Source organism: Chrysochloris asiatica, unplaced genomic scaffold, assembly GCF_000296735.1.
Source record: "Chrysochloris asiatica unplaced genomic scaffold, ChrAsi1.0 scaffold00099, whole genome shotgun sequence".
In the NCBI taxonomy this organism is placed as follows: domain Eukaryota; kingdom Metazoa; phylum Chordata; class Mammalia; order Afrosoricida; family Chrysochloridae; genus Chrysochloris; species Chrysochloris asiatica.
In genome coordinates, this window is record NW_006408617.1 from 10511126 (window position 1) to 10536777 (window position 25652).

The 25652-nt window shown below is 39.7% G+C and overlaps 1 protein-coding gene across 1 annotated transcript in view; it reads left to right on the forward strand.

Moving 5' to 3' along the window:
- The first annotated feature begins 510 nt into the window (after positions 1 to 510).
- The window catches only part of NOSTRIN (nitric oxide synthase trafficking), a 58976-nt gene continuing 33834 nt past the window's right edge, over positions 511 to 25652 (forward strand). The window contains exons 1-5 of the mRNA XM_006867036.1: positions 511 to 590; positions 17884 to 17967; positions 21721 to 21783; positions 21982 to 22063; positions 22801 to 22863. Of these exons, the coding sequence (XP_006867098.1) occupies positions 21758 to 21783; positions 21982 to 22063; positions 22801 to 22863 (171 nt within the window). The 5' untranslated portion in view covers positions 511 to 590; positions 17884 to 17967; positions 21721 to 21757. The remainder of the gene's footprint in view (positions 591 to 17883; positions 17968 to 21720; positions 21784 to 21981; positions 22064 to 22800; positions 22864 to 25652) is intronic.

Here is a 25652-nt window from a genome sequence, read left to right on the forward strand (position 1 = left end):
CTCTAGAGCAGCTACAATGAAATTGTATTCACAAATTGTTCACTTACATTTTTGTATCTTGTCAAGAAACCCTTTGATGGTTCAGAGTAAGTCATGAGCCCTAGGAATATTCTTTTGGGATTGGGGTGGGGGAGTATAAATGGTTATGGGGTATCCTTCAGAATGTACTTTTCATCTCCCTGGAAACAATAGGAGCAGCCAGAAAGAAGCCTGTTTCCAAATGCACTCTGTTGCTACATTGTTTGCATTTGTTCTAGGGAAGAAGCACCTGTTTTTCTTTATTTTTTCTTGAAGTTTTCAAGGATCTTTCATATCAAGGTAGGAGATGTGCAATCATTACTTTAAGAACTCATCCCCAAGTTGTGCATCTTCAAGCGGCATGGTCGTTTGTGATGCCAGTCATCATCATTACCGCAGCATGATGGATTTAGAGAACTTGTGTCTTTGGAAATGCTCATAATCCTCCTGTGCATGTTTTTTTGTTTTTCTTTTTTTTTTTTCTAGTATAATAAAGTGTACAAGAACCTAAAGGAGTTTTCTCAGAATGGAGAGGATTTCTGCAAGCAGGTCACATCTGTTCTTCAGCAAAGGTACAAAATGCATGTTTGCTATAAGCACGTACTTCTAGTTGCACCAAGCAATGTGATTGGAGGAGTGATTACAGGCTGCCTTCCTTTCCAGAACATGCTGTTATATTTTGGTACATGCGAGATTGGTTTGCAGAGTGATTCTCCTCCATTGCACATTAATCACTTGAACAGCATAAAACTTGGAGTACAATAATTCTACTTGGAAGGATTCTATCAGGTCTTTTCTGGTTCCTCAGATTGAGTTGATTATTCCTTTCTGGTGAGCCACCGCTGTGCCTGAGGTAAATGCTTTTATTCCTTCTCACAACCGTAGCTCACTACCATGGCAATTATTAGTTGACATTTCTGTTTCTCCCAGTGTCTTCCTTATCTTTGTGTGCTGAACTTTTAGAGCTTGGCCCTTCTTATTTCTTCAGTTAATGTCTCATGCTGAATGTATGGATGAGTCCTCATTTTAAGTATCATCTTTTCCTGATCATGTATAAAGTGGTTTCTTTGTACATTAAAAAAAGTTACAGAAATGTCTGCTCAAAATGAAAGAGCACAAGGACTGAATGGACTGCGAGGGATCTTTTCAGTCATTTCCCTACTTACTCCTAAACACATTTGTCACCCATTCCTCTAAAGAGAGATTCAGAAAAGATTGCTCGTTCCTGTTAGGATAACCCATTCGTATTTAAATACTGTATGTGTGCCAGAAGAACAAACAGGTTGTTTGCATGCTGCATTCATAGGTCAAAAGCAGAAGACAATATTAGTTTTATTAGGACCAGTGAATGAGGCCAAGAAAAGATACAGAGGAGATCAAATAACCTTTTTATAAAGAAAGTAATTGAATCCATCCAATGAAGCCAAAAAAAGAGGAAATTTTTTAATGTGAATTTTTTTCCTAACAGCTAACTTGCCATGATTTCAAAGAGAGAAAGGAAGAAAACCAATCTGGTAGATAATACTTTCTGTAAGATTTCTGTAAGTTTCATTTTCCATGGGACTTAGATCAGTCTCAAAGGAAGCGATCTAAAATGTTGTTGTTGTTGTTAAGTGCCATCGAGTTGGTCTGACCCATAGCAACCCTGAACAGGGTTTCCAAAGCTATAAATCTTTACGGGAGCAGAAAGCCACATCTTTCTCCCATGGAACAGCGGGTAGTTTCGAACTGCTAACCTTGCAGTTCACAGCTCAATTCATAACCACTACACGATAGAAGTTAACAGTTGTAGCAGTCCAGTCATTTTCTGGATAAGAAAGCATCTCCCTCCTATAGTTCAGATAGAACGTGCACAGGTAGAGGCTACATAGTACAGACAAGGCCTGAGTTCCAGTTCTGTGGGTCTCAAGTGCTTGTTCTCTTAGTGCTGGATCCTGCATGTGTGTGTTCAGAATCAGTGCCTGGTGTAGAGCTGTGAAGATAGAAGGCAGGTGACTTGAAAATGCCTGCTGGCAAATGGACTCACAGCGAAGACCATAAATTCGGTTGTCACTGCTTGAAAATTGTCCCCTTGCATTTCCTTAATTTCAGATCAAGTCACATCTCCACCCCACCACAGTCCTATTTACTTTGCTTGTACAGTAGATTCTTTATTACTTTCCCTGTGGTTTTATTTTTTGGGGGAGGGGGGTTAAGCAAGCAAAGTTTAATGTATACAAACATACAGAAAGTCCAGGGATTGTGTGTTCTCTAAAGACTCCACTTCCCCGAGGGGACAGGGAAAGGGAGAGTACAGAGATTTGGTGCATGGGGTCCCAAAAGGCATTTCAGGAACTTCCTTGGTGCTCTGTTTATCTCGGGTCATGCTGACACACTCCAAAGATGTTTTCTCCAACAGGTATGGTTTTCCTTTATTCTGGTCATACTGGTTGTGTGCGACTGAGTCAGTTGTAACTCATAACAACCCTGCGTAGAGTTTCTGAGGCTGTAAATCTTTATGAGAGCAGAGAACCTCATCATTCTCCCTCAGAGCAATTGGTAGATTCAAACTGCTGACCTTGTAGTTCATAGCCCAGCTCATAATCCACTACGCTACCAGTGCTCATGAGTATTCAGAATATTTCCTCGTACTCCTGAGGAACCTGTACATAAACCAACAGGCAGTCATACAAACAGAACAAGGGGACATTGAATGGTTTAAAATTAGGAAAAGTGTGTGCCAAAGTTGTATTCTTTCACCATACTTATTCCATCTGTATTCTGAACACATGATCCCAGTAGCTGGAGCGAGAGATATCATTGCTGATATCTGATGAATCTTGGCTAAAAGCAGAGAATACCAGAAGGATGTTTACCTGTGCTTTATTGACTACGCAAAGGCTTTCGATTGTATGGATCATGACAAGCTATGGACTACATTGAGAAGTATGAGTATTCCAGAACACTTAATTGTACTTCTGAGAAATCTGTACCTAGACCAAGAAGCAGTTGTTCGATAGAACATGGGATCACTGAATGTTTTAAAATTGGGAAAGGTGTGAGACAGGGTTGTATTCTTTCACCATACTTATTCAACCTGTATGCTGAGCAAATAAAACGAGAAGCTGGGTTCTATGAAGAAAAATGTGGCGTCAGGATTGGAGGAAGACTCATTAACAACCTGCGATATGCAGATGATACAACCTTGATCGCTGAAAGTGAAGAGGACTTGAAACATTTACTTATGAAGATCAAAGAACACAGTCTTCGATATGGATTACATCTCAATGTCAAGAAAACAAAAATCCTCACCACTGGACCAATAAACAACATTCTTAACAATGGAGAAAAGATTGAAATTGTCAAGGACTGCATTCTTCTTGGATCAACTATCAACACTCGCGGAAACAGCAGTCAAGAGATCAGACTATGTATTGCACTGGGCAAATCTGCTGCACAGGAACTTTTTAAAGTATTGAAGAGCAGAGATGTCAGCTTGAGGACTAAGGTGCACCTGACCCAGGCCATTGTGTTTTCAATAGCCTCATATGAATGTGAAAGCTGGACAGTGAATAAGAAAGATCATAGAAGAATTGATGCCTTTGAGTTGTGGTGTTGGAGGAGAATACTGAAAGTGCCATGGACTACCAAAAGAACCAATAGATCTGTTTTGGAAGAAGTGCAGCCAGAGTGCTCCTTGGAGGCCAGGATGGCTAAGCTTCATCTCTCATACTTTGGACATAATGTCTGGAGGAAACAATCATTGGAGAAGGATGTCATGCTGGGTAAGGTGGAGGGTCAGAGAAAAAGAGGAAGACCTCTAACGAGATGGATTGGCCAGGTGGCATCATTGATGGACTCAAGTGTGGCAATGGTAGTGAGGTTGGCCCAGGATGGTACATTGTTTCGTTCTGCTGTGCATGGGGTCGCTATGAGTCGGTTCTGACTCGATGGCACCTGACAACAACAACAGTGAGGGAGAAAACACTTGGGTAGCTAAAGATACCTATCTTCATGGCTTTACCTCCTTACAGAGCAGACTTTATAATTTGAATATACAAAGGATACTGCTAGATAGCAAAATTATTTATATATCCCTGGAATAAAAACGGCGTAATGTATACAAAAGAGGAATCTGATATTTTTCCTAACCCCAGGGGAGAGGGAAGCTAGATATTAGGTTGTTAATGCAATAGTTGCAATAGTAACATTTTAAAATCTAATCTAGTACAATTAAATAATTTCCTCCTTAATTAGGATGCCATTTCTAAACTGCTTTATATTTATTCTTGGTAAATCTTCGTCTGCTGTGTCCTCAAACTTGACCTTTATGAGAGCTTTGCTCTCCTTGTTCAGCTTTTAGATCAAGTAGTTAACCTGAAGGATGTTTGCTAGTACCAAAAACATCGGTATTTGGGGAGAACTGTTCTTTAATAGACACAAAGTCAGCAGGGCTACGATGTAGAAAAGCATTGGTCAGCACAATGAAAAATAGAGTAAGGGAACACCAAAACTGAATAAGGATGGGTATCTTTGAATTAGGTTTCTGAGTGATGCAAAGTTGATTTCGACTCATGGCAACTCCATGGGTATCAGAATAGAACTGTGCTCCATATAGTTTTCAGTGATTTATTTTTCAGAAGGAGATAACCAGACATATCTTCCAACGTACTTCTGGGTGAAGTTGAACTTACAGCCTTTTGGTTAGCAGCCCAGGAACACCAATGGACACAAAGGACTGTTAATCTGACTGTACAGTATGTTGTATTTTCTTAGACTGCATTCCTACGTGTCAGTTAAGACTGAGGCTGCCTCATATTACCAGGATTGGGTTATGTCTTTCCCATGGGGAGCAATTTTGAAGTTACTTCCTCTCCATACTGCGTTTGAACTGAGTTGACATAGTAACTATATTTCTAAGGATATTTGGTCACAGTGTAGCTGGGAATACATTCTCCCTTACCCTCCACTTTCTGTGAATTCAGCAATTACTTCCGGGATATGAAAAAGATAGACAGTTGTCTCCCACCAACTGTCCAGACATGAGCCAGGGCTTATTTTCCTCTTATTACAAATGAATTAATGCTACCTTTTCCTTTGCATAGAAAATATCTGGAAAGCTAGTACCCTTTAAAAGATACTATCTTATTGCCTAGGGCTATAACATAACAGGAAACTCTGTAAGGCGAGTACATTGGTATTCTGGGAAGACATGTAGTAGGCATTATCACTGAAGTTTATGATGTTGAAAATCACTGGTCAACACAATGACAAATAGAGTAACAGAGCACAAATACAGAATAAGGGTGGTCATCTTTGAATTAAGTAGCTAGGTGATGCAAATACTTTATGTTTGACTGTTATTCAAAAGGTTGGTGCCTTCAATCCACCCAGCAGTACTGTGGAAGAAGGACTGAATACTCTGCTTCCCTAAAAAAGTAGCCAAAAACCTTACAGAGTAACTCAACCCTGTAACACACAAAGTGGCGTGAGTCAGCATTTCATTCCTTGGAAATACCTTTGAATTAGGAGTGTCTGGTACATAAAAAGAGCCGTGGTGGTTCTCTAGGATAAGCACTGGATTGCTAACCACAAGGTCAAGAGTTCAAACCCACCAGCCATTTGACAGGAGAAAGATAAGGTTTTGTGCTCCTGTAAGCATTTATTTACTTAAAGTATGCCTAACCCAAGCCTTGGTATTTTCAATAACCTCATGTGCATGTGAAAGCTGGACAGTGAATAAGGAAGACCATAGAAGAATTGATGCTTTTGAGTTATGGTGTTGGAGGAGAATACTGAAAGTGTCATGGACTTCCGTGTTGGAAGAAATGCAGCCAGAGTGCTCCTTGGAGGCCGTGATGGACAAACTTCATCTCTCATACTTTGGACATATTGTCAGGAGGGACCAGTCACTGGAGAAGGATATCATGTTTGGTAAGGTGGAGGGTCAGAGAAAAAGAGGAAGACCCCCCAAAGAGATGGATTGGCCAAATAGCAGCATTGATGGACTCAAGCGTGGCAACAGTAGTGAGGTTGGCCCAGGATCGGGCAGTGTTTTGTTCTGCTGTGCATAAGGTCTCTATAAGTTGGTACCAATTCGATGGCACCTAACAACAAGAAGCATTTATAGTCTCGGAAACCCTATACGGGATCACTATGAATCGACAAGATGGTAGTGGGTTGGGTTTGGGTTTAAGGCACATAAAAGGCTTTCAGTAGATACATGTAGTTGTTGTTGTTAAATGCCATGGAGATGATTTTGACTCGTGTTATTGTAAGTGCCGTTGAGTTGGTTCTGACCCAGATCAACCTGTCTAGAGTTTCCATGGAGCAGTTGGTGAGCTTTGAACCACCAACCTTGTGGTTCAAGAAACTTTACAATCCAATGCACTAATCCACAGCAGCATACCAGGAAGCAGCTGGTGAGTTTGAACCACTGATCTTATGGTTCCAATCAACCTTGGGGTAGAGTGCTTATCCTATGGTGCCACACCAGGGCTCCAGATACATGTAGATTGAATGAATAAATAAATGTGAAGATAGTTATAACTTTACTTTGTTCTAGGGGGAAAAAAAGGCTCCAAATTCAAATACATTGTGTAGAAGCCCCTTTTATTAAGTCTTAAGTAAGACAAAGACAAATTATCCAGATGAGGAAAATATGAGGCCATATGGTGTCCAAAGGATTCACATCCACACAGCCAATTTATAGAGCACAGAAGACAAAGGAAAGGCATCACAAAATCATGATTGCCATCAGAGCAACTCATCACTGTCACAGGCAGGACCATGGAAGCTGAAAAGGGACCATGATTGGGACATGGGCACTATTATTACAGATAAAAGAAGTGCTCAGATTGGCTCTGGGACCCTCCAATCACCTTGGTCAGAGTTTGGATCATTTCTATGCATCCTGGTACCCCAATTTCCACTAAGGACACACCTAGGCAAATTCCTGTGGGAGAGACAGTCCCTCCCTGGACTGACTAGGGGAGTCACAGTAAGCCACTTTGAAATGCCCTCTGCCTGCCTGAGGACAAAGCTTTTTACATTGCCAGTTAGTCTTCAGAAAGGACTCACTGGAGGCTCAATTTATGGTAGGATTCAAAATGGATTTAGGGCTCCCACTGTAAACCATAGCCTTCTATAAACCAAGTGCTTAGAATGTAAGCTCTAATACACCTATTGTTGTTGTTAAGTGTTGTCAAGTCGATTCTGACCCATAGCGACCCTGTATAGGGTTTCCGAGGAGCAGCTGGTGAGCTTGAACCACCAACCTTGCAGTTCAAACAACTTTGCAGTCTGATGCATTAGCCCACAGCACCACATCAGGACTCCAAAACAACTATTACATATGCATTATTCGGACAAGGCCTTTACTGTCCTTAGATTCTTACCCTTCCAGACACCTTGTTTATGAGGCTGCTGAAATGTGGTTCTGCTCAGTTGAGTTTTGCATTACCACATGGACACAAGAGGTCAAATCACAATCAAGCCAGGAGCCCAGATAATGTTTCATTTCAACCTTCAGCAGCTTGCTTTTATTTATTCTAATTGGTGATGTTAGACAAGTGCAGTTGTTATTGAAACACCATTTTGCCTGGGTATTTTGCAATTTAGTGTCATGCCAGCTTCTTTCATCCAATTAATTGCTTCAGTTCCCTTTGTCCACAGTGGCAGACCAAGCTCAAATTTAGTCAGAGACACAGACGTAGCAACTCCCAAAATGCCTAATGCCAAAGTCACCAGGCTCATTTTAATGCAATTACAGATCAGATATAAAAAGACAAAGGCACATTCCCAGAAATTGTTTATGAGTATTTGCCCCCTGCCCCCTCACAGCTAATGTTTGAACAGACTTTAATGGGAAAATCAATTGTTCCTTTGCAAGGAAGCTAGGATCAGGTTTTCAAATGGCAAATTGCAAGTATCACTGCTCTGCTGGTAAGAAAAACAAAGAAAGAAGAGCAAGGAAGGGAGTGTAATTGACTATTCGCTCTATCCATCAACGATCCATTGCAGGCACTGCCAACAAAAATAATTTTTTTTTAATTGTAAGGTGATCTATGATAGGTTCTCACCTTTTCGAGTTTATCCACTATACTAGATGAGTTTCTAACAGTTACAACCTCATCTCTCTTTTGCATATAGATGACTCCTAAAGCTGTATTTCTAGGCAAGATTGCTTAACTGCTTCTAATCATGTATCCATCAGCTTATTGGACATTTCTATTCCATGGAATTGCAAAGTCAAACTATCAAAAACAGAGTATTAGCTGGTACCACTCTGGGTTTTTCTACTGCGGTGACTGTGGTCACCGCTCACTCACCAAGCCTGTTCCAAAATCTTTAAAACTCACTGGAATATTCTGTGGTTGAGTTATCCATCAAAAGATAGGTGCATCATCAATTTCACATGTGCCAAGAGGATTGATTTGAAAAGAACTGTCAGCTAGTATTAGATACAGTAGTTTTAGAATGGAAAGAAAAGAAAGGAAATGGACTAGAAAATTAAGCACAGTTACTTGCAAGTTGCTTCTGGTTATTTTAATGAGGGGATGAAATTCCATATCTTAATTGGAAATGAGCTTTGCTTTTCTCAGTGCACTTTGCATGGATTTTTTTTTTTTTTTTTTTTAAGATGGAAACCAGGATGAAGTTGCTCTTTTCAAGGGACTGAGAAGAATTGATTCAGAGTGGAAGGTGCACATTGTAGCCATAGAAAAGCACCAAGATCATCTCCAGTTCTATTTAGCAGGAACACTAGATAGATAGATACTGTTTTATGAGACCTAGAACATGGACTAGCCATGTTGCAGTGTTTTGTTTCAAATTACAAACATTTCGGATTTTAAAAAATTGATAGCTTCATGTGTGGTTGCCACTTGAACCATTGTTGTTGTCAGGTGTCATCGAGTCGGAACCGATTCATAGCGACCCCATGCACAGCAGAATGAAACAATGTCCGATCCTGGACCAACCTCACTACTGCTGCCACACTTAATGCCATCAATGATGCCACCTGGCCAATCCATCTTGTTGGGGATCTTCCTCTTTTTCTCTGATCCTCCATCTTACCCAGCATGACATCCTTCTCCAGCGACTGTTCCCTTCTGACAATATGTCCAAAGTATGAGAGACGAAGTTTAGCCATCTTGGCCTCCAAGGAGCACTCTGGCTGCATTTCTTCCAAAACAGATCTATTGGTTCTTTTGGTGGTCCGTGGTAATTTTAGTATTCTCCTCCAACACCACAATTCAAAGGCATCAATTCTTCTACGATCTTCTTTATTCACTGTCCAGCTTTCTCATCCATATGAGGCTATTGAAAATACCATGACTTATTGAAAATACCACCTTAGTCCTCAAGCTGACATCTTTGCTCTTCAACATTTTAAAAAGTTCCTGTGCAGCAGATTTGCCTAATGCAATACGTCGTCTGATCTCTTGACTGCTGCTTCCGCGAATGTTAATAGTTGATCCAAGAAGAATGAAATCCTTGACAACTTCAATCTTTTCTCTGTTGATAAGAATGTTGTTTATTGGTCCAGTGGTGAGAATTTTTGTTTTCTTGACATTGAGATGTAATCCATACTGAAGACTGTGTTATTTGATCTTCATCACTTATAAAACAGCGATTTTCTCTGGGGAGGACAGTAATTGTTAACATTGTTAAGATGAGTGTTATTCCAGCTAGAGGCATGGGAGATTTTCAGTCATAGGCAAAGTTGCTGGAAAGGAACACAGTTACGTTACAGTTACAGATCTTCCCCAACCATATGTCATTTCATTTCATTTACTTCTGACTCAGCATGATCTGCTGAGGTTTCTGAAATGGCCATTAAGATTCAAATGCAATCGCAGATTTGCAGTCAGCTTTGCTTGGTTCTAAAAGCCTTTAGGGCCATCAATAAATTAAAGGCAGATGGGTTGTGTCTGATATCGATCCAGCCCCAAGGGGTTAGGTTGGTGACATCTGATATCAGAGTTCCCTTCTCTCCCATTTGACCAGACCCTTAATGCCCCCCAATCCCCTGTCACAAAACCCTTGCAACTGCACAGCTGCTTCTTGAAGAGGCCCTGGGAAACTCATTATGTGTGCACAGAGACTGCTGTGGATTTTGTCTCTAGTTGCCATGCCACCAGGAGCTAGGGTGACTCAGAACATGGCAATTAAAGACAAAATGAGAGGCTATGTCAATTTTGTAAAGTACTTTTGTTTGACTTCCCCTGAAATACTCCATTACTAGCCTCTACCCACTTAATGGTTTAAAATCAAGAAAGGTGTGCATCCGGGTTGTATTCACCATACTTATTTGATCTCTATGCTGAACAAATAATAAAAAAAAATATGGATTATATGAAGAAAAGTGTGACATCAGTATTGGAGGGAGACTCATTAACAACCTGTGATATTAACAACTTGCTTGCTGAAAGACAAGAGGACGTAATGTACTTACCGATGAAGATCACCATAGCTTTCAATATAGGTTGTACTTCAGTGTAAAGAAAATAAAAATCTTTATTTATGGTAAGGATTTACCATAAATAATATTATCTTAAATGGAGAAAATAGTGAAGTTGTCAAAGACTTCCTTTTGCTCAGATCCACTGTCAACACTCATGGAAGCAGCAGTCAAGAAATCAAACAGCACATTGCATTAGGCAAATAAGCTCCATAAGTCTTATTTAAAGTGAGTATTCAAGAGCAAAGATGTCAATTTGAGGACTAAGCTGCACCTGACATGAGTGATGATATTTTCAATAGTCTCATGTTCACGTGAAAGTTAACAATGTATAGGAAAGACCGTAGAAGAATTGATGCATGAGTTATGGTGTTAGAGAAGAGCATTGAAAGTACCATAGATTGCCAGAAGAGCAAATAAATCTATGTTGGAAGAAGTACAACCAGAATGCTCTTTAGGAGCCAGGAGAGCCAGATTTCATCTTTCATACTTCAGATATATTATCAAGAGGTACCCATCCCTGGAGAAGGATATCATACTGGTAAGGTGGAAGGTCAGCGAAAAAGAGGAAGATCCCCAGTGAGATGAACTGGCACAGTAGCAGCAGGAATAGGCTCAAGAATAACAATGATTGTGAAGATGACGCAGGACCAAGTGGTGTTTCATTGTGTGCGTAGGGTCACTATGAATCAGAACTGGCTCATTGGCTCCTAGCAACATCAGTAGTCTCTACACTCCAATTCCTGAGGCAGGAGTGGGAGTGGGTAAGCAGGCAGGTTCTCTGGTCAGATGACTAAGCTGAAAGCTGATTCTGTCACTCATTCACGTGTAACCTTGGATAAATTATTGACTAAATGCTCTTCTGTGCCTTGGTTTTCCCCTCCAGAAAATCTTATGGGGTTATTGAGGGCTAAGTGAGGAAATATGCCTAAAATACTTTGAATGATGCCTGGCACATAGTAAGTGACATTGCTGTTTTGTGTACAGTGTTGAATTGTGTTCTCCACAAAGATATGTTGACGTGCTAACTCCCTTACCTATGAATGTAAACTTGTTTGATGGTAGATTTTTTATTTTATTATCAGTTACAAGTTTATACCTGAGTATAGAATGTGTTCTAGTCCTAATTCCTACTAGTCCAAACACTGTTTTAGGTACAGGGATACAGCAGTGAACAAAACAATTGTTCAACCTTCATGGAGATTATATTCTAGGGTGTTCATAGAGGTACACTAAGAATATACACTTACTTCTCACTTACTATCTCATTGCCTGATATTTCCCATTTACAACAATAGTGGAAATCTATTGTATGGCTATTTTGTGCATTAACAACATGCATATGGAAGTAACAAATACTGAAGTGTGAGGTACGAGTTACACTGGCTGTGATGGTTGAAGTTAATGTCAACTTGGCTGAATCATGATTCTCAGTGGTTTGACAATCATGTAATGATGCAGTTTGGCAGTTACATAATGATGTAGTCATCCCCCATTTTCACATAACATTGATTTTGACATCATGACCTGGTCTTTGGAACCTAACCATACCAAGAAATGGGTATAAATTATAACATAAGATAATGTTGTGATAAGTGATAAACATGTAAGGGGTTACATTGGAATAGAATGAGGCATTCTATGAGGATATGACATTTAAACAAGACTTGGTGAGGATGGCTTGTAGAAAAAAACCATGTGGTTTCTTGGTACCTGGCAGAGACTATTGTTGTTGTTGTTGTTAAGTGTCATTGAGTCAGTTCCAATTAATAGCTGGTAAGTTTGAATCACTGACCTTGCAATTCAAACTGACTTTTTGGTTCAGTGTTTTATCCAACAGCACCACACCAAGACTCCAGAGATCATAACAAATGTAAAACCTTGAGGCAAGACAGAGTTTGGTCACTGAGTACAGCAAGCAAGGAGGTTACCTGTAGGAAGAGATTCAGAGAATATCCAGGAGTTATCAGATTATGTAGCAGATTATGTAGAAGTTTGAAGGGCAATGAAATCACTGCAGTTACTGAGGTCCAGCTACCTGCTAGACTTGATAATGACTACATTTTAAGGAGCATGGAAGGGATTCACAATTTGTAATCATGCCTAAAGACATCCCACTGAATGGTAGCAGTCACCTGGGTTTCTGTAGCATCTAAATTCATCAAGGGTGGTAGTCTCTTCTGGCTTGATGCTAGCCAGCACTCTCTTTCTGTTTCTGTCAGAACATTCGTAGAGCAGATGGACCCATTTTGTAAATGCAATGAGATATGTATTTACCATCTCCATTATTTTAAAATACTTGCTTTAACCTTTCCTTTTATTGGACAAGGTCTGATAACCAATTGCTCAATCTATGGACAGGTTGTTTCCATTAAGAAAAAAAATAGGAGTGTTAAGGGAGGTAGGGCTTAAGGTTGGATTAGGGAGAAGTGCAGTGCAAACCTCTGGCAGCAATAACACAGAATACTGGGCGAAGCAGGCTCAGGAGATGGTCCCAGAATTCTGAACTACATATAAAGGAATATTTAGAAAGTTTGAAGGATTACAGCCAGTGGAATTTTTAGGAGAAGCAAGAAAACTGATGTTTCCTGATTGGCCAGCCTCAGCGGCTCCCAGAGCAGCCATCTTTGGCAAGATGGAGCAGGAGATGGATCAGAGTAGAGCTCCCACCACAGACATCTGACCCATCCTCAGAGATAAAGGTGTGGACATTATTTTAGTCTCTGTTCATTAATCCCTTGTTGTGTGCATGCCTCCATTCTGGTGACTAAAGGGGGTGCTGGAGTGAGTGGATACCCCAAGCGGGTTCTACTGTACATGTGCACAGATCTGTTCAGCAGTATCTAAGGGGGCAGGTTCTGCTTAAAACCAAATGGCAGTGCAAAACAGATACAACCAGCCCTGATCTGTTAATCACTAGGAAAACGACCTATACGGAGGTTGTGGAGTGGGAAAGAGAGACTAAAAAGGAAACCAGCCAAAAAATAAACCCTGAGTTACACCATAAGGAACAACAGTGACATATTGAAATTTCTCAGGCGGCCTTGAAGGCAAGAAGCTGAGAGAGAGAGACATTAAACTCATAGTCATATTTTGCTACAGATTTTTTATTTCCTTTCGCTTTTCTTCAATTATAGACTATAGTATCCAATCTGGTTTTTTTTGTTTTTTTTTAATTTTTTTTACTGTTGCTGTTTTGTTTTTTGGTTCCCTTTTTACCTTTAGGGGACTCTTTCTCTCTTTACATTACACAAGAGGCGATAGAAATTGTGGTCATATAGTCAAGCTACAATCACACTCTATAAAATCCCACCATCCACGCAAGAGCCAATACCAGCTGCTTTACACCAGATAGGCAGCCAACACGTGCTACAGCTACTCTGAGTTGAGTAATAAGAGGAGTTAAAAGGGAAGCCCGTATCCTGATCACATTTACCTGGAGGCAATCAGAAAGCATAATAAAACATCAACATACATTCATTAAATTATTGAGGTCACAGCTAACTATTGAAGATGCCTAAGAAACAGCTGACTATATCAGCACAGGTCCAGAAACAAGATAGAATGACTAGCACAAATGAGCAGGAGATAGAACTAGACACTGCATTGGAAGGAGGGCAAGTTTTGGAAATGCCTGAGAAGGAATTCAGGGAAATTATACTAAGACATATACAAACACTTTACAGAGGGTTTGAGAAAAATAAGGAAGAAGTCAGGAAACCACTATAGGAACAATCAAATAAGATAGATAAAGCATTGGAAACAATTCAAAATCTGCAAAAAGAGGTCCAAACAATTAATAATAAAATGTCAGATGGACAATACACTGAAAGGGCAAAGAGTAGAATTGAAGAGATGGAAGCCAGGACTAGAAATCTGGAAGACAAATCTCTCAATACAATTAAGATAGAAGAGCAAGCAGGAAAAAAATTTTTTTTAAATCTGAAGACAGTCTAAGATTCATATTGGACAACATGAAGAGGAATAACTTAAGAATTATTGGTATTCCAGAACAGGAAGAATCAGACAAATTCACAGAGGAGATATTTGAAGAGCTCCTGGAAGAAAATTTCCCTAACATCCTGAAAAACAAAAAGATAAGCATTCAAGAAGCTCAACAAACCCCAAGAAGAATAGACTCCAAAAGAAAATCAACAAGACATATCACAATCAAGCTCTCCAAAATCAAAGACAAGGAGAGAATCCCGAAAGCAGGTAGGGAAAAGAGAAGGTTACATACAAAGGCAAGCAAAACAGATTAAGCTCTGATCTCTCAGCAGAAACCACACAGACAAGAAGGCAGTAGGGAGACATATATAAAATTCTGAAAGAAAAAGACTGCCAACGAAGAATCGTCTACCCAGCAAAGCTGTCAATCAAATATGATGGTGTAATAAAATCATTCCAGGATAAACAGAAGCTAAGGGATTTTGCCAAATCTTCAAACATCCTTAAGTGAGTTCTTAGGACTGAGAACCAACAAGAACAGACAACAACCAGAGATTGACATACGTGAGAGCACCAGCCAGAACTCAACTGACAAATGGAAGAGTCCAGAACAGAACAAAACTTTAAGAATGAATTCAGAGGATTTGGGAGGTCAGTCCATGGTCAAATCAATCACAATGTGAAAGAAGGTAAAAACATAGGAACAGAGATCCAGGTGGTGAGGAGGTCAGGTAGATTACAGGATAAAATACTGTTCTAAATGGAGGGAAAAGTTAATAGGATATAAGGTAACCTCAAAGAAAATTAATACTTCACAACACAGCAAGAAAATGGAAATCCAAGAAGAACATGGAAACATTAAAACTATGAAGAAACTGGCAAGAAAGAACACAAAATGCTATGAACTTAGCACAGGAAGGCATACAGAACAAAGAAACCAACAACACCACAAAAACAAAAACATAATGACAGCAATTAATTCATACCTATCGATAATTAGCGTAGTGGTTACGAATCAGGCTGCTAACCTGAAAGTCAGCAGTTTGAAACTACCGGCTGTTCTGCGGGAGAAAGATGAGGCGTTCTGCTCCTGTAAAGATTTACAGCCTCAGAAACCATGTGCAGGGTCACTATGAGTCGGAACCCACTCCACGGTACTTAACAACAACAATAACATAGATAATTACACTAAATGGCAATGGATTATATGCAGAATGGATAAGAAAACAAGATCCTTCAATATACTGTCTGTAAGAGACACAACTTGCACACAAAGACAAAAACAGATTAAAAGTTAAAGGATGGAAAAAAATATATCAAGCTAATTGCAATAAAAAACGAGCAGGATTGGCACTACTAATCTCTGATAAAATAAACTTTAAGACAAAACCCAGCATAATAAATAAAGATTGACATTATTTCATGATTAAAGGGTCAATTGAACAAGATGGCATAATCATAATAAATATCTATGCTTCCAATCAAAGATCTCCAAAATATATAGAGCAAACACTAATAGATTTGAAAAAGAAATAAACAAATCTAAAATAGTGGGAGATTTTAATACACCACTTTTTAAAAAGGATAGAACAGCCAGAAAGAAACTTGACAAAGACACAGAGGAACTAAATAACATGATCAGCCAACTGGACTTCATAGAGGTGTACAGAGCATTCAACCCAACAACAGCACAATACACATTCTTTTCCAGTGCACATGGAACATTCTCAAGAATAGACCACAAAACAAGGCTCCATAAATTTACAAACATCAAGCTACTACAAAGTATCTTCTAAGACTACAATACTATAAAATTAGATATCAACAATAGGAAGACCAAGGAAATAAGGTCAAATACATAGAAACTGAATAACACCCTGCTTAAGAGCTACTGGGTAATAAAGAAATAAAATGTGAACTCACAAAGTTCCTAGAAACAAAAGAGAATGAAAGCACAACATACCAAAATCTTTGGGACATGGCAAAAGCAGTGCAGAGAGGACAATTTATAGCAATAAACGCACACATCCAAAAAGAAGAAAGAACCAAAATCAACACATTAACACATCGTTAAGGTCAACTGTTCTTTGAGGAGGCAGTTTTTCCCCAGTTGTCTTTTAAGTGCTCTCCAAGTGAGATATCTCTCCAAATGAGATATCTTCCAGGACTCTAGCTCACATTAAGACCAATTAAGTTCATTTGTGCACCACTCCTAGCATAGTACCTGGCATGTGGAAAGTACTTAGAAACTCTTTGCCACTTTGGCTGAGTGGCAGAGCTGGGAGCAAATCCTGGACAAGTGTAGTATCCAGGGGTCTGTCTTTCCAGGGCTCCCACTGCTTCCCCAAGTGTGATGACTGCTCCCCTAGTTCCAGCTCTGGCTCCAAGAAGGATCATGTGTGGATATGAATCAAGAATGAGTGGAGGTGGCAATGGGGAAAGACAGAATGGCAGAGGGAAACAGGAGCAGTGCAGTGGGATGGGGTGGAGGAATTAGAAGATGGATCTCCACCTTTCAGAGAGGATTGTGCATTCTGTCTTCTCTGCCAGGAACTAGGGCTGCAGAGAGCCACTATTGCTAGATTCCAGTTTATAAAGCCATCAGAGCAACAGAAAAATGGGGAAAAAAATATATAAATTAAACTTAGTTTCCTACATTTTTAGTATCTTTAGTCAAAAGTGAGAAGACTATTGAATATACCCTCATTTTAACTACTCGTATGCCTATAACTAGGACAATTTCCTGGAGGTGAAATCATTTTAAAACGAGAGAGATTCAACCTATTTAAAAGTGACAAAAGAATTGTTTGGGGAGGTCATGCTCCAGACTCCCTACTGATCTTGTCTTGCACAAAAAGCATTGAGAATTCATTTCCTAAAGCTGCCACCTCACAGCTTCCCCTAAGAAAGCTTACAGCTAGTGCCTGGCTAATTCAATCATTATATATTGATTGTTGTTCAGTGCTGTTGAGTCAGTTCCAACTCATAGAGACCCTGTACAGAATTTCTAAGGAACAGCTGGTGGGTTTGAACCACTGACTTTGCAGTGGTTAGCAATCCAATGCTTATTTTACAGAATCACACCAGGACTCCATATATATAATACAAGGGGGGTTAGAAAGGTTCATGAGAAAATGGAATAAAGATAATGAAATTTTTCTATGAACTGTTTGAAGCCCCCTTGTCTATTCTATGTATGTCATATATTATGTATAGTATATTAGAGTGTAGAGTCTATCTGATTAGTGCTAATGTCCCAGGTACCTAGGAGAGTTTTGTTCTTTATCGGGGTGCAAGAAGCTTAAGTAAACAACGCTCTCCTTTCATAAAAGAGGATTCACTAGTAAACAAATCATCTCTTCATTACGTTTTCAGCCTGAACTCTTCTTCCTCTATGTGTGTGCCCATGTGTGCACATAATTTTGCTTTGTCTGGCCAGTGTATCCTATCTAACAATTGTCCTTTACTACCAGGGCAAACCTGGAAATTAGCTATGCCAAAGGACTTCAGAAACTGGCACTCAAGCTGAACAAAGTATTACAGAGCGCGAAGAAAAAGTAAGTATCATGGAAGAGGTAAGGCAAAATCATTCTGAAGAATAGTATAAAATGACATGTATTCCATTTCAGCTTCCTCTTACAAATGTGATAGGTATATAATTTCAAGCATGACTTTCAGTTCCTGGGTGCTTACTATAAGTCAGACACTGCTAAATGCTTGATTGTTGTTGGTAAGTGCTGTCAAGTCAATTTGACTCATCGTGACCTTGAAGATTTCTGAGGAGTGACTGGTAGGTTTGAACCTACCAGTTCTATAGCACTACACTAGGATTCTCATTTAATCCTACAACAACCCTTGGGAGGCCTTATTATTATTCTTATTTGCATGAGGCTTAAAGCATTTAAGAAACTTGCTTGAGTTCACACAAATAATGTATCATAGAGCTGAATTTATTCCAGTTCTTTATAACTTCTAAACTTCTGTTCATCACTGGACTTTGGTGATGGATGATATTTAACTTGGGAAATGGTTACATTGGAAGGCCTTGGATTCAGAAAGTACAAAGCCTGTTTTGTCTCTTACTCTGTGACCTTCAACAAGCAGACTAGACTTTCTACACCTTGATTTCTTCCTCTATAAGATGGAGTAAGAAAATGTGCAGCATTGTGTATATGTGTGCACATTTGGTGCTGGAGAAAATATTGGTCCACATTCTTTTCTCTATATGTTAAGACCAAGAATGGAAAAAGTAGACTCTTCTATTTAGTGATAATTTGTTAAGAAAGTTTTTGACTAATCCATGCTTATTTTGATGAGAGAGGGGGAAAAAAAGGAAGTCTTTGAAGCTCAAATTCCTATTTTTCCTTAGTTCATCAACTGTAATAGCAAATGATAGTTTTGAAATTGCTCTACTTTAATTGTGACTTTTAGGAGAGTATTTTACTAGACTACAAAGGAGCCTGTATGGTCCAGTGATTGGTACAGATAGACTTTATTCAGACTCTCCAAGTTTAAATTCTAACTCCACTTACCAGGTCAGTGATCAAAGACAGTTTATTTTACTTCTCAATGTCTTTTTAAAATAGAAGTAAAACCTGGACCTTGTGGTTGCAGTGAGGATTAAGTGAGATAATACACATACAGGAAGAGGGGTATTAAACGAGATGTATGCGTTCAGTTCACAGTAGCTGACACCAGAGTGTCCACAGATTCTCATTATGATGTTGATTGTAATCATCTTCCTAAGAATGAAAGATAAAGGGGTCTAGAGTATAGGGTCTTATTGATATTATAATCCTAGCACCCCCGCATAACACTACCAAAGTGTTGACTTGCCCATGTTTGAAGATTAATACAACAATATTTAATTATGTGGTTGTTAGATGCCATCCAGTTGGCTCTGTCTCATAACGACCCTTTACACAACAAAATAGAACACTGTTTGGTCCTGCGCCATCCTCACAACTGTTGTTATGTATGAGCCCATTGTTGTTGCCACTGTGTCAATCCATCTTGTTTTGGGGTCTTCTTTTTCGCTGATCATCTACTTTACCAAGCATGATGTCTTTCTACAGAGACCGATCCCTTCTGGTAACAATATTCATACAACAGTATTTCATGGTAAACGTTAATTGAATTTGCATCTATACTAAAACTCAATTAGGTATTTGTACAGACATCCTAAATTGTTTTTATTTTAAAAGGTCAGTGAGGTGAGGGTCAGAGAACTCAGTCTTTTTACCAAGGCCCCACAGGAAACCAGGAAAGCCTCTGAGTCTCAGAAACGTCTCTCATCTCTACTATTCTTAAATTCCAGCTCTGCTTGACAGCTCTTCTAAGGGGTAAATGTCAGCTTCTCTTCTGAACAATGTACCTGGCTTCTGTTTTATGTCAACTTTATTGAGATTTAATTTTCATACAATAAAAATCTCTCACTTGAGACGTATAATTTGAAAAATGTCCACATATGTATATATCTGTGCAACTACCTCTAGAATTAAGGAGCTCTGGTAGCGTAGTGGTTACGAATCGGGCTGCGAACCTTAAGGTCAGCGGTTCAAAACTACCAGCCGCTCCGCGGGAGAAAGATGAGGCTTTCTACTCCCGTAAAGATTTACACCCTCGGAAACCCTGTACAGGGTCGCTATGGGTCGGAACCGACTCGACGGCACTTAACAACAACAACAACCTCTAGAATTAAAATCTAGACATTTGCATCACTTCAAAAAGGTGTTTGTGCCTGTTTGCAATCCCTTCCCCACCCAGCCTCAAGCAAACATTAATCTGCTTAAGCTGCAGGATAATGCACTGGACCACATGGTCAGTTTGAACCACAAGGTCGGCCGTTCAAAACTACCAGTCACTGCTCAGAAACTATACAGGAGTCACTGTGTGTTGGAACCGACTTGATGGCACTTAACAACAACAACTGCCCATGTTGTTGCTGTTAAGGGCCATTGAGTTGGTTCTGACCCATAGCGACTCTGTAAAGGGTTTCTAAGGAGCAGCTGGTGAGCTTGAACCACTGACTTTGCAGTTCTGACGACTTTACAGTCTGACACATTAGTCCACAGCACCACACTAGGACTCCCAACTGCCATGTAGATGAGGTTGTTTTTCCTTTTCTACTTCCTATAGATGGAAGTACACAATATATACCCCCAGCTGTTGAGTCCATTCCTACTCATAGTGACCCTATAGGACAAAGTAGAATTGCTCCATAGGGTTCCTGAGGCTGTAAATCTGTATGTTGGTAGACTGCCTCATCTTTCTCCTATATTACTATGTGGAGGAAATCGCACGGCACTTCCTAATTCTTCCTCCATGCTGCAGGGAAGCAAGGGGTATCACTCTTTGGGTTAAATTAGGATACGTTTACAAGAGCATAAAATATCTAAGCTGTTTTCCTAAAACCTGGCTGGGAACAGAAGCTGGCTCCCATCCCTAGGAGCAGCAAGCAGGATATGACTAGAGCTCTGGAGTCCTGCATCACAAACTGTCTTAGTTTGCTAGTGCTATGGAACAGAAATTCCACAAGTGAGTGGTATTTTAAAAGAACAGAAATTTCTTTCCTCAGCTCAGGAGGCGTAGGAGTCCAAATTCAGAGCCCCAGCTACAGAGAAGAGTTCTCTTTCTGCTGGCTCTTGGGGAAGATTCAGGTCTCTTTAGCATCTGCAATCACAAACTTTGTTCCTTGGCAATCTTCATATGGCATCTGTCTTTGCCAGTATGTGCCGGCTTCTGTGTCTAATCTGCTCTTTTTATAACCTGGAAGTGATTAGGTTTTGGATGCACCATACACTGATCTGGCCTCATTAGCACAACAAAGAAACTCCTCTTTAGAAACAGGATTGTAGCCACAGGTAGCAGAGTTGGGATTCCAAGACATATTTGGGGGGAACACCATTCATAATGTTTACCTTCTCTGAACCTCAGTTTATACTCATCTGTGAAATGAAAATCCTAGAAAATATTGTCTTTTAAGTCCCTTCTGACCCAAGCACCCTATCTCTTACCTGTTCTAAATGCCTTCTCACTCTTGGTTGCTTTTTCCACTGATACTCGATAGAAGTGAACTGGAAAGTAAAAATGTAAATAAAAATGCCTGGAAAAAGCAGCATGAATCATAGTATGAAGAAATACAGTGATAGAGTTTAATCCTGTGGAAAAATTGAAATGAGATACAGGTATTGAATGTCATAGCTACACAGTGAATCAAAGTTAACTGGGAAAATGACAGCCACCTTTTCACTTTTGTCCCCCTTCCCTCCCACTCTTGCACCCCACTCCCACCCCCTATTTGCCTGCAGCTATCTCAGCAATGCCTGGGTCTGGGCCTCTGAGGGCATGAAATCTGCAGCAGAACTGCACCAGTGAGTAATCCCAACACCGTACTTGAACCCAAGGGGAACTGGGAAGATGTACGTGGGTGCTACACAGACATCTCCTCACACTTGCGCTGAGTAGACACGCCACAACATGCCATTTTAGTGTTCCCAAAAATAATTTGGAAAAAAAGTAGATGTAAATCTTAACACTCTGCTTGTGTGTCTTGTATGTTCTACTCCCAGAAAACTCGGCAAATCAATTCAGTTGGAAGCAATAAAACCGACTCATCAAGTTCTGAGTGTCCAAGAGAAGAAGAGAAAATCAGTGAGTCAAAAAACGTTTTTCTCTTCTCTGTTTAAAGCAAGATTTCTGTCTTTGTCCAAAGCAGGAAAAGATGATCTAGAAGTGATGCTTCATTTAAGAAAATTATAAAATAAATAAATAAATGCAAACCCAAGATTTATATACGAGGATGTTTGTTAGAACAATTTTTTTGATAGTGAAAATCTGGATTACTTAATTGGCCAAGAATAAGGTTTTGTCTTATGGAGCGTGAGGGGACCAGAAATGACACCCACCATATAGGGCTCTACTCCACAGTCTTTGCACATATGTAGATGCTTTTTAAGGAGCTCTGGTGACGTAGTGGTTACAAATCAGGCTGCTAATCTCAAGGTCAGCAGTTCGAAACTACCAGCGGTTCCACTGGAGGAAGATGAGGCTTTCTGCTCCTGTAAAGATTTACAGCCTCAAAAACCCTGTACAGGGTCTCTATGGGTCGGGACCAACTCCACAGCATGTAACCACCACCACCATATGCGTTTTACATTCTTACAGGTTAGAATGAACTGTTTTACCTTGACCTTGTGGCATGGCCCAGAGATTCTTGACACAAGGAAAAGATAATTTGGCTACATTTCTCAGGAAATATGTTTACTGTAGGACTTTGAAAGTTCTGTGCATTGTGATAGCTAGTAGTTGTGCCAGAATTATGCAGCCAGAACCATGATTCAACAAGAAGAGAGTAAGATATGTGTTTTCTTCTTTTTTCTCCTCAATAGCTTGATAATGAAGTTGAAAAAACAGCAAGTCTTGTCATTAGCAACTGGAATCAGCAAATTAAGGCAAGTATCCACAAATAAAGTATTCCTGATTATGCAGTGTATTAAGCATTGGACTGCTAACTACAAGGTTAATGGTTCAAACCCACCAGCTGCTTTGAGGGAGAACAATGAGGTTGTGTGCTCCCGTAAAGATTTACAGTCTCTGATACTGTAAGAAACAGCTCTATTCTGTCCTATAGAGTTGTGTGAGTGGAATCAATTCATTGGCATGGTTGTTGTGAGGTGCCAGCAGGTCAGTTCCCACTCATTGTGAGCCCATTCTGCCAGGTCCTACGAGCCTGTGCCATCCTCACAATTAGTGTTATGTTTGAGCCCATTGTTGCTGCCACTGTGTCATTTTATCTCTTTGTGGGTCTTCCTGTTTTTTACTAACTCTCCACTTTACTAAGCATGATGTTCTTCTCCAGGGACTAGTCCCTCCTGACAACATGTCCAGAGAATGAGAGATGAATCTTATGATTCTAAGGAACATTCTGTCTGTACTGCTTCCATGACAGATTTGTTGGTTCTTCTAGCAGTCTGTGGTACTTTCAGTTTTCTTCTTCAACACCATAATTCAAATTCATCAGTTCTTCTATGGTCTTCTTTATTCATTGTCCAACTTTGGGTGAACTGAAATTTGATTATAAGTAGTGGGCTCCTGGGTCAATGATCTTAACTATTACACTCTATGAACTGCTTCTCTGCATCTTCTGTAATCTTGGAAAGTGACAAACAAACATCATCTGATTTTGTAGAAGAGGATTAGTGAGCTCTACCTCACTCCTATGTGATGCTGTAGGAATCAGCATTGGACTGTGAACCACAAGGTCGGTGGTTCCAACCCACCAGCTGCTCCTTAGAAACCCGGTACAGGGTCACTATGAGTTGGAATTGACTCGACGGCATTTAACGTCCACCACCACCACTACTGAAAGGGTTCTGGTGAAGTATGTGAAAGGAAAAGTATATATAGACTCCACAGATATGTACGGCACACTTATTGTCCACAACACTGTTTTAAGACATGACTCTTACTTTAAAGTAACTAAGAATTTAGCTGACTACATAACATGTGAATGAATTATAAGAAAAAGAATATCATCTGGTGTGAGAAGCGAAAGCATACCATTATAGGTTCTTAAAACCAGCTGCCACTGTATCAACTCTGACTCAAGGTAAGCCCATATGAGGGATTTCAAAAAATTTGGAAAAATGGAATTAAAAGATAAGGGAATTTTTCCACAAACTTTTTGAAGCCCCCTCATATATGTCAGGTAGAACTGTGTTCCATAGGGTTTTTAATGATTGGTGTTTCAAAATAGATTACCAGTGCTTTCTTCTGAAATCCCTCTGGGTGAACTTGAACTTCCAGCCTTTAGGTTAGAAGCCTAGCCTGTTAACCATTTGTATCACCTGGGATTCCTCATAGGTTCTTACTCAGAGAGAATAATAGATGGAACTTATATGTATAGATTGGACTCTTGACGTGACTCTATAGAATAAGCACTGAACTGTGATTCACAAGATCAGTGATTCAAACCTCCCAGCTGCTTCCTGGAAACTCTATACAGAGTTGCTATGAGTAGAAACCAACTTGACAGCACTTAACAACAAACATCAACAATATGTCTAGATTATTGAGAATAACTCAGTGCAGGAGGAAATGATTTCAAGTAGAAAGGACTAGAAGCCAACAGAGAGGAGATTGGCTAAGAAATCGTTTTGGCCTGATTTTCTTCGAGATGACTTGTGCTTCAAAAGCTGACATTCTATTTTTCATTTCCAAAGTATAGAATGCCGTTAAGTGCTATTGAGTCAGTTCTGACTCATAGCGACCCTGAATATGATTCCAAGGAGTGACTGGTGGGTTTGAACCACTGAACTTGGAGTTAACAGTCCAGTGCTTATCCTAAGCACCACACCGGGACTCCTAACTGAGTAGCCTCTAGTGCCAAGAAAGTAGAAAACTCAACAGAAATGGGGGAAGAAAGTGTGAATATATTGGCCCTCAGTACCTCTGTAACTTCTGCTGAAATTGATGCCTCTACAAAACCAAAGACATGAAGTGAATTTCTATACCAACAATAATTATACTGGGAAAAAGATGCTCCCAAGAATATTTGATAGTCAATTTTCAAGATCTGGGGAATGGAAGGAGGGAAGTATCTTTTAAATTTTGTCACGTATTTTTAAAAATTTGCTCTTGATTTTATGTTTTCTTTTAAAAGACTTGTTTTTAAAAATCCATTTTCTCTAAATACTCAGCTTTCACAGGGAATTCAACATAATGGACCAAAAGCCAGAAACAGTGCTCTGAAGTTGCAATTGCTTCCAAGAACAAAAACCTTTTTTTTTAAATTTTTTTATTGTATCTCAGATTCTACTAAGTAGTTCTTCTAAGGAAAATGATTTTATTTTGTTTTATTCTGAAGCATGACAGAGAAATTAGAGAAGATAGCATTCTTGAACTATAATAAATTTTCCCTGTTTGCAATGCAAGAGGTTGAACAAGTCAATAATGCAATAGAATATTTTGGAGACACAGAGAAAACTCCTTAAAGAGACAAATGCTCTTGCCTCATGCTCTGGGGAGATAGGCCTAGGAGGTTCTTGTCCCCAAGTCCCTTGAGATATGTGGAAGGCTTTGTCACCAATTCTCAAGGTAAAAGCCTAAGGAAAAACAAGTCCTGTACATTTCCCCTTCATTATCTATATTTATGATACTTGTAAACTTGGAGTTCCAAAACAGGATGGATCAAGCCAAATTCTATTTTTGCTTATTTTATCTCTGGAGCATCTGCTTTTGC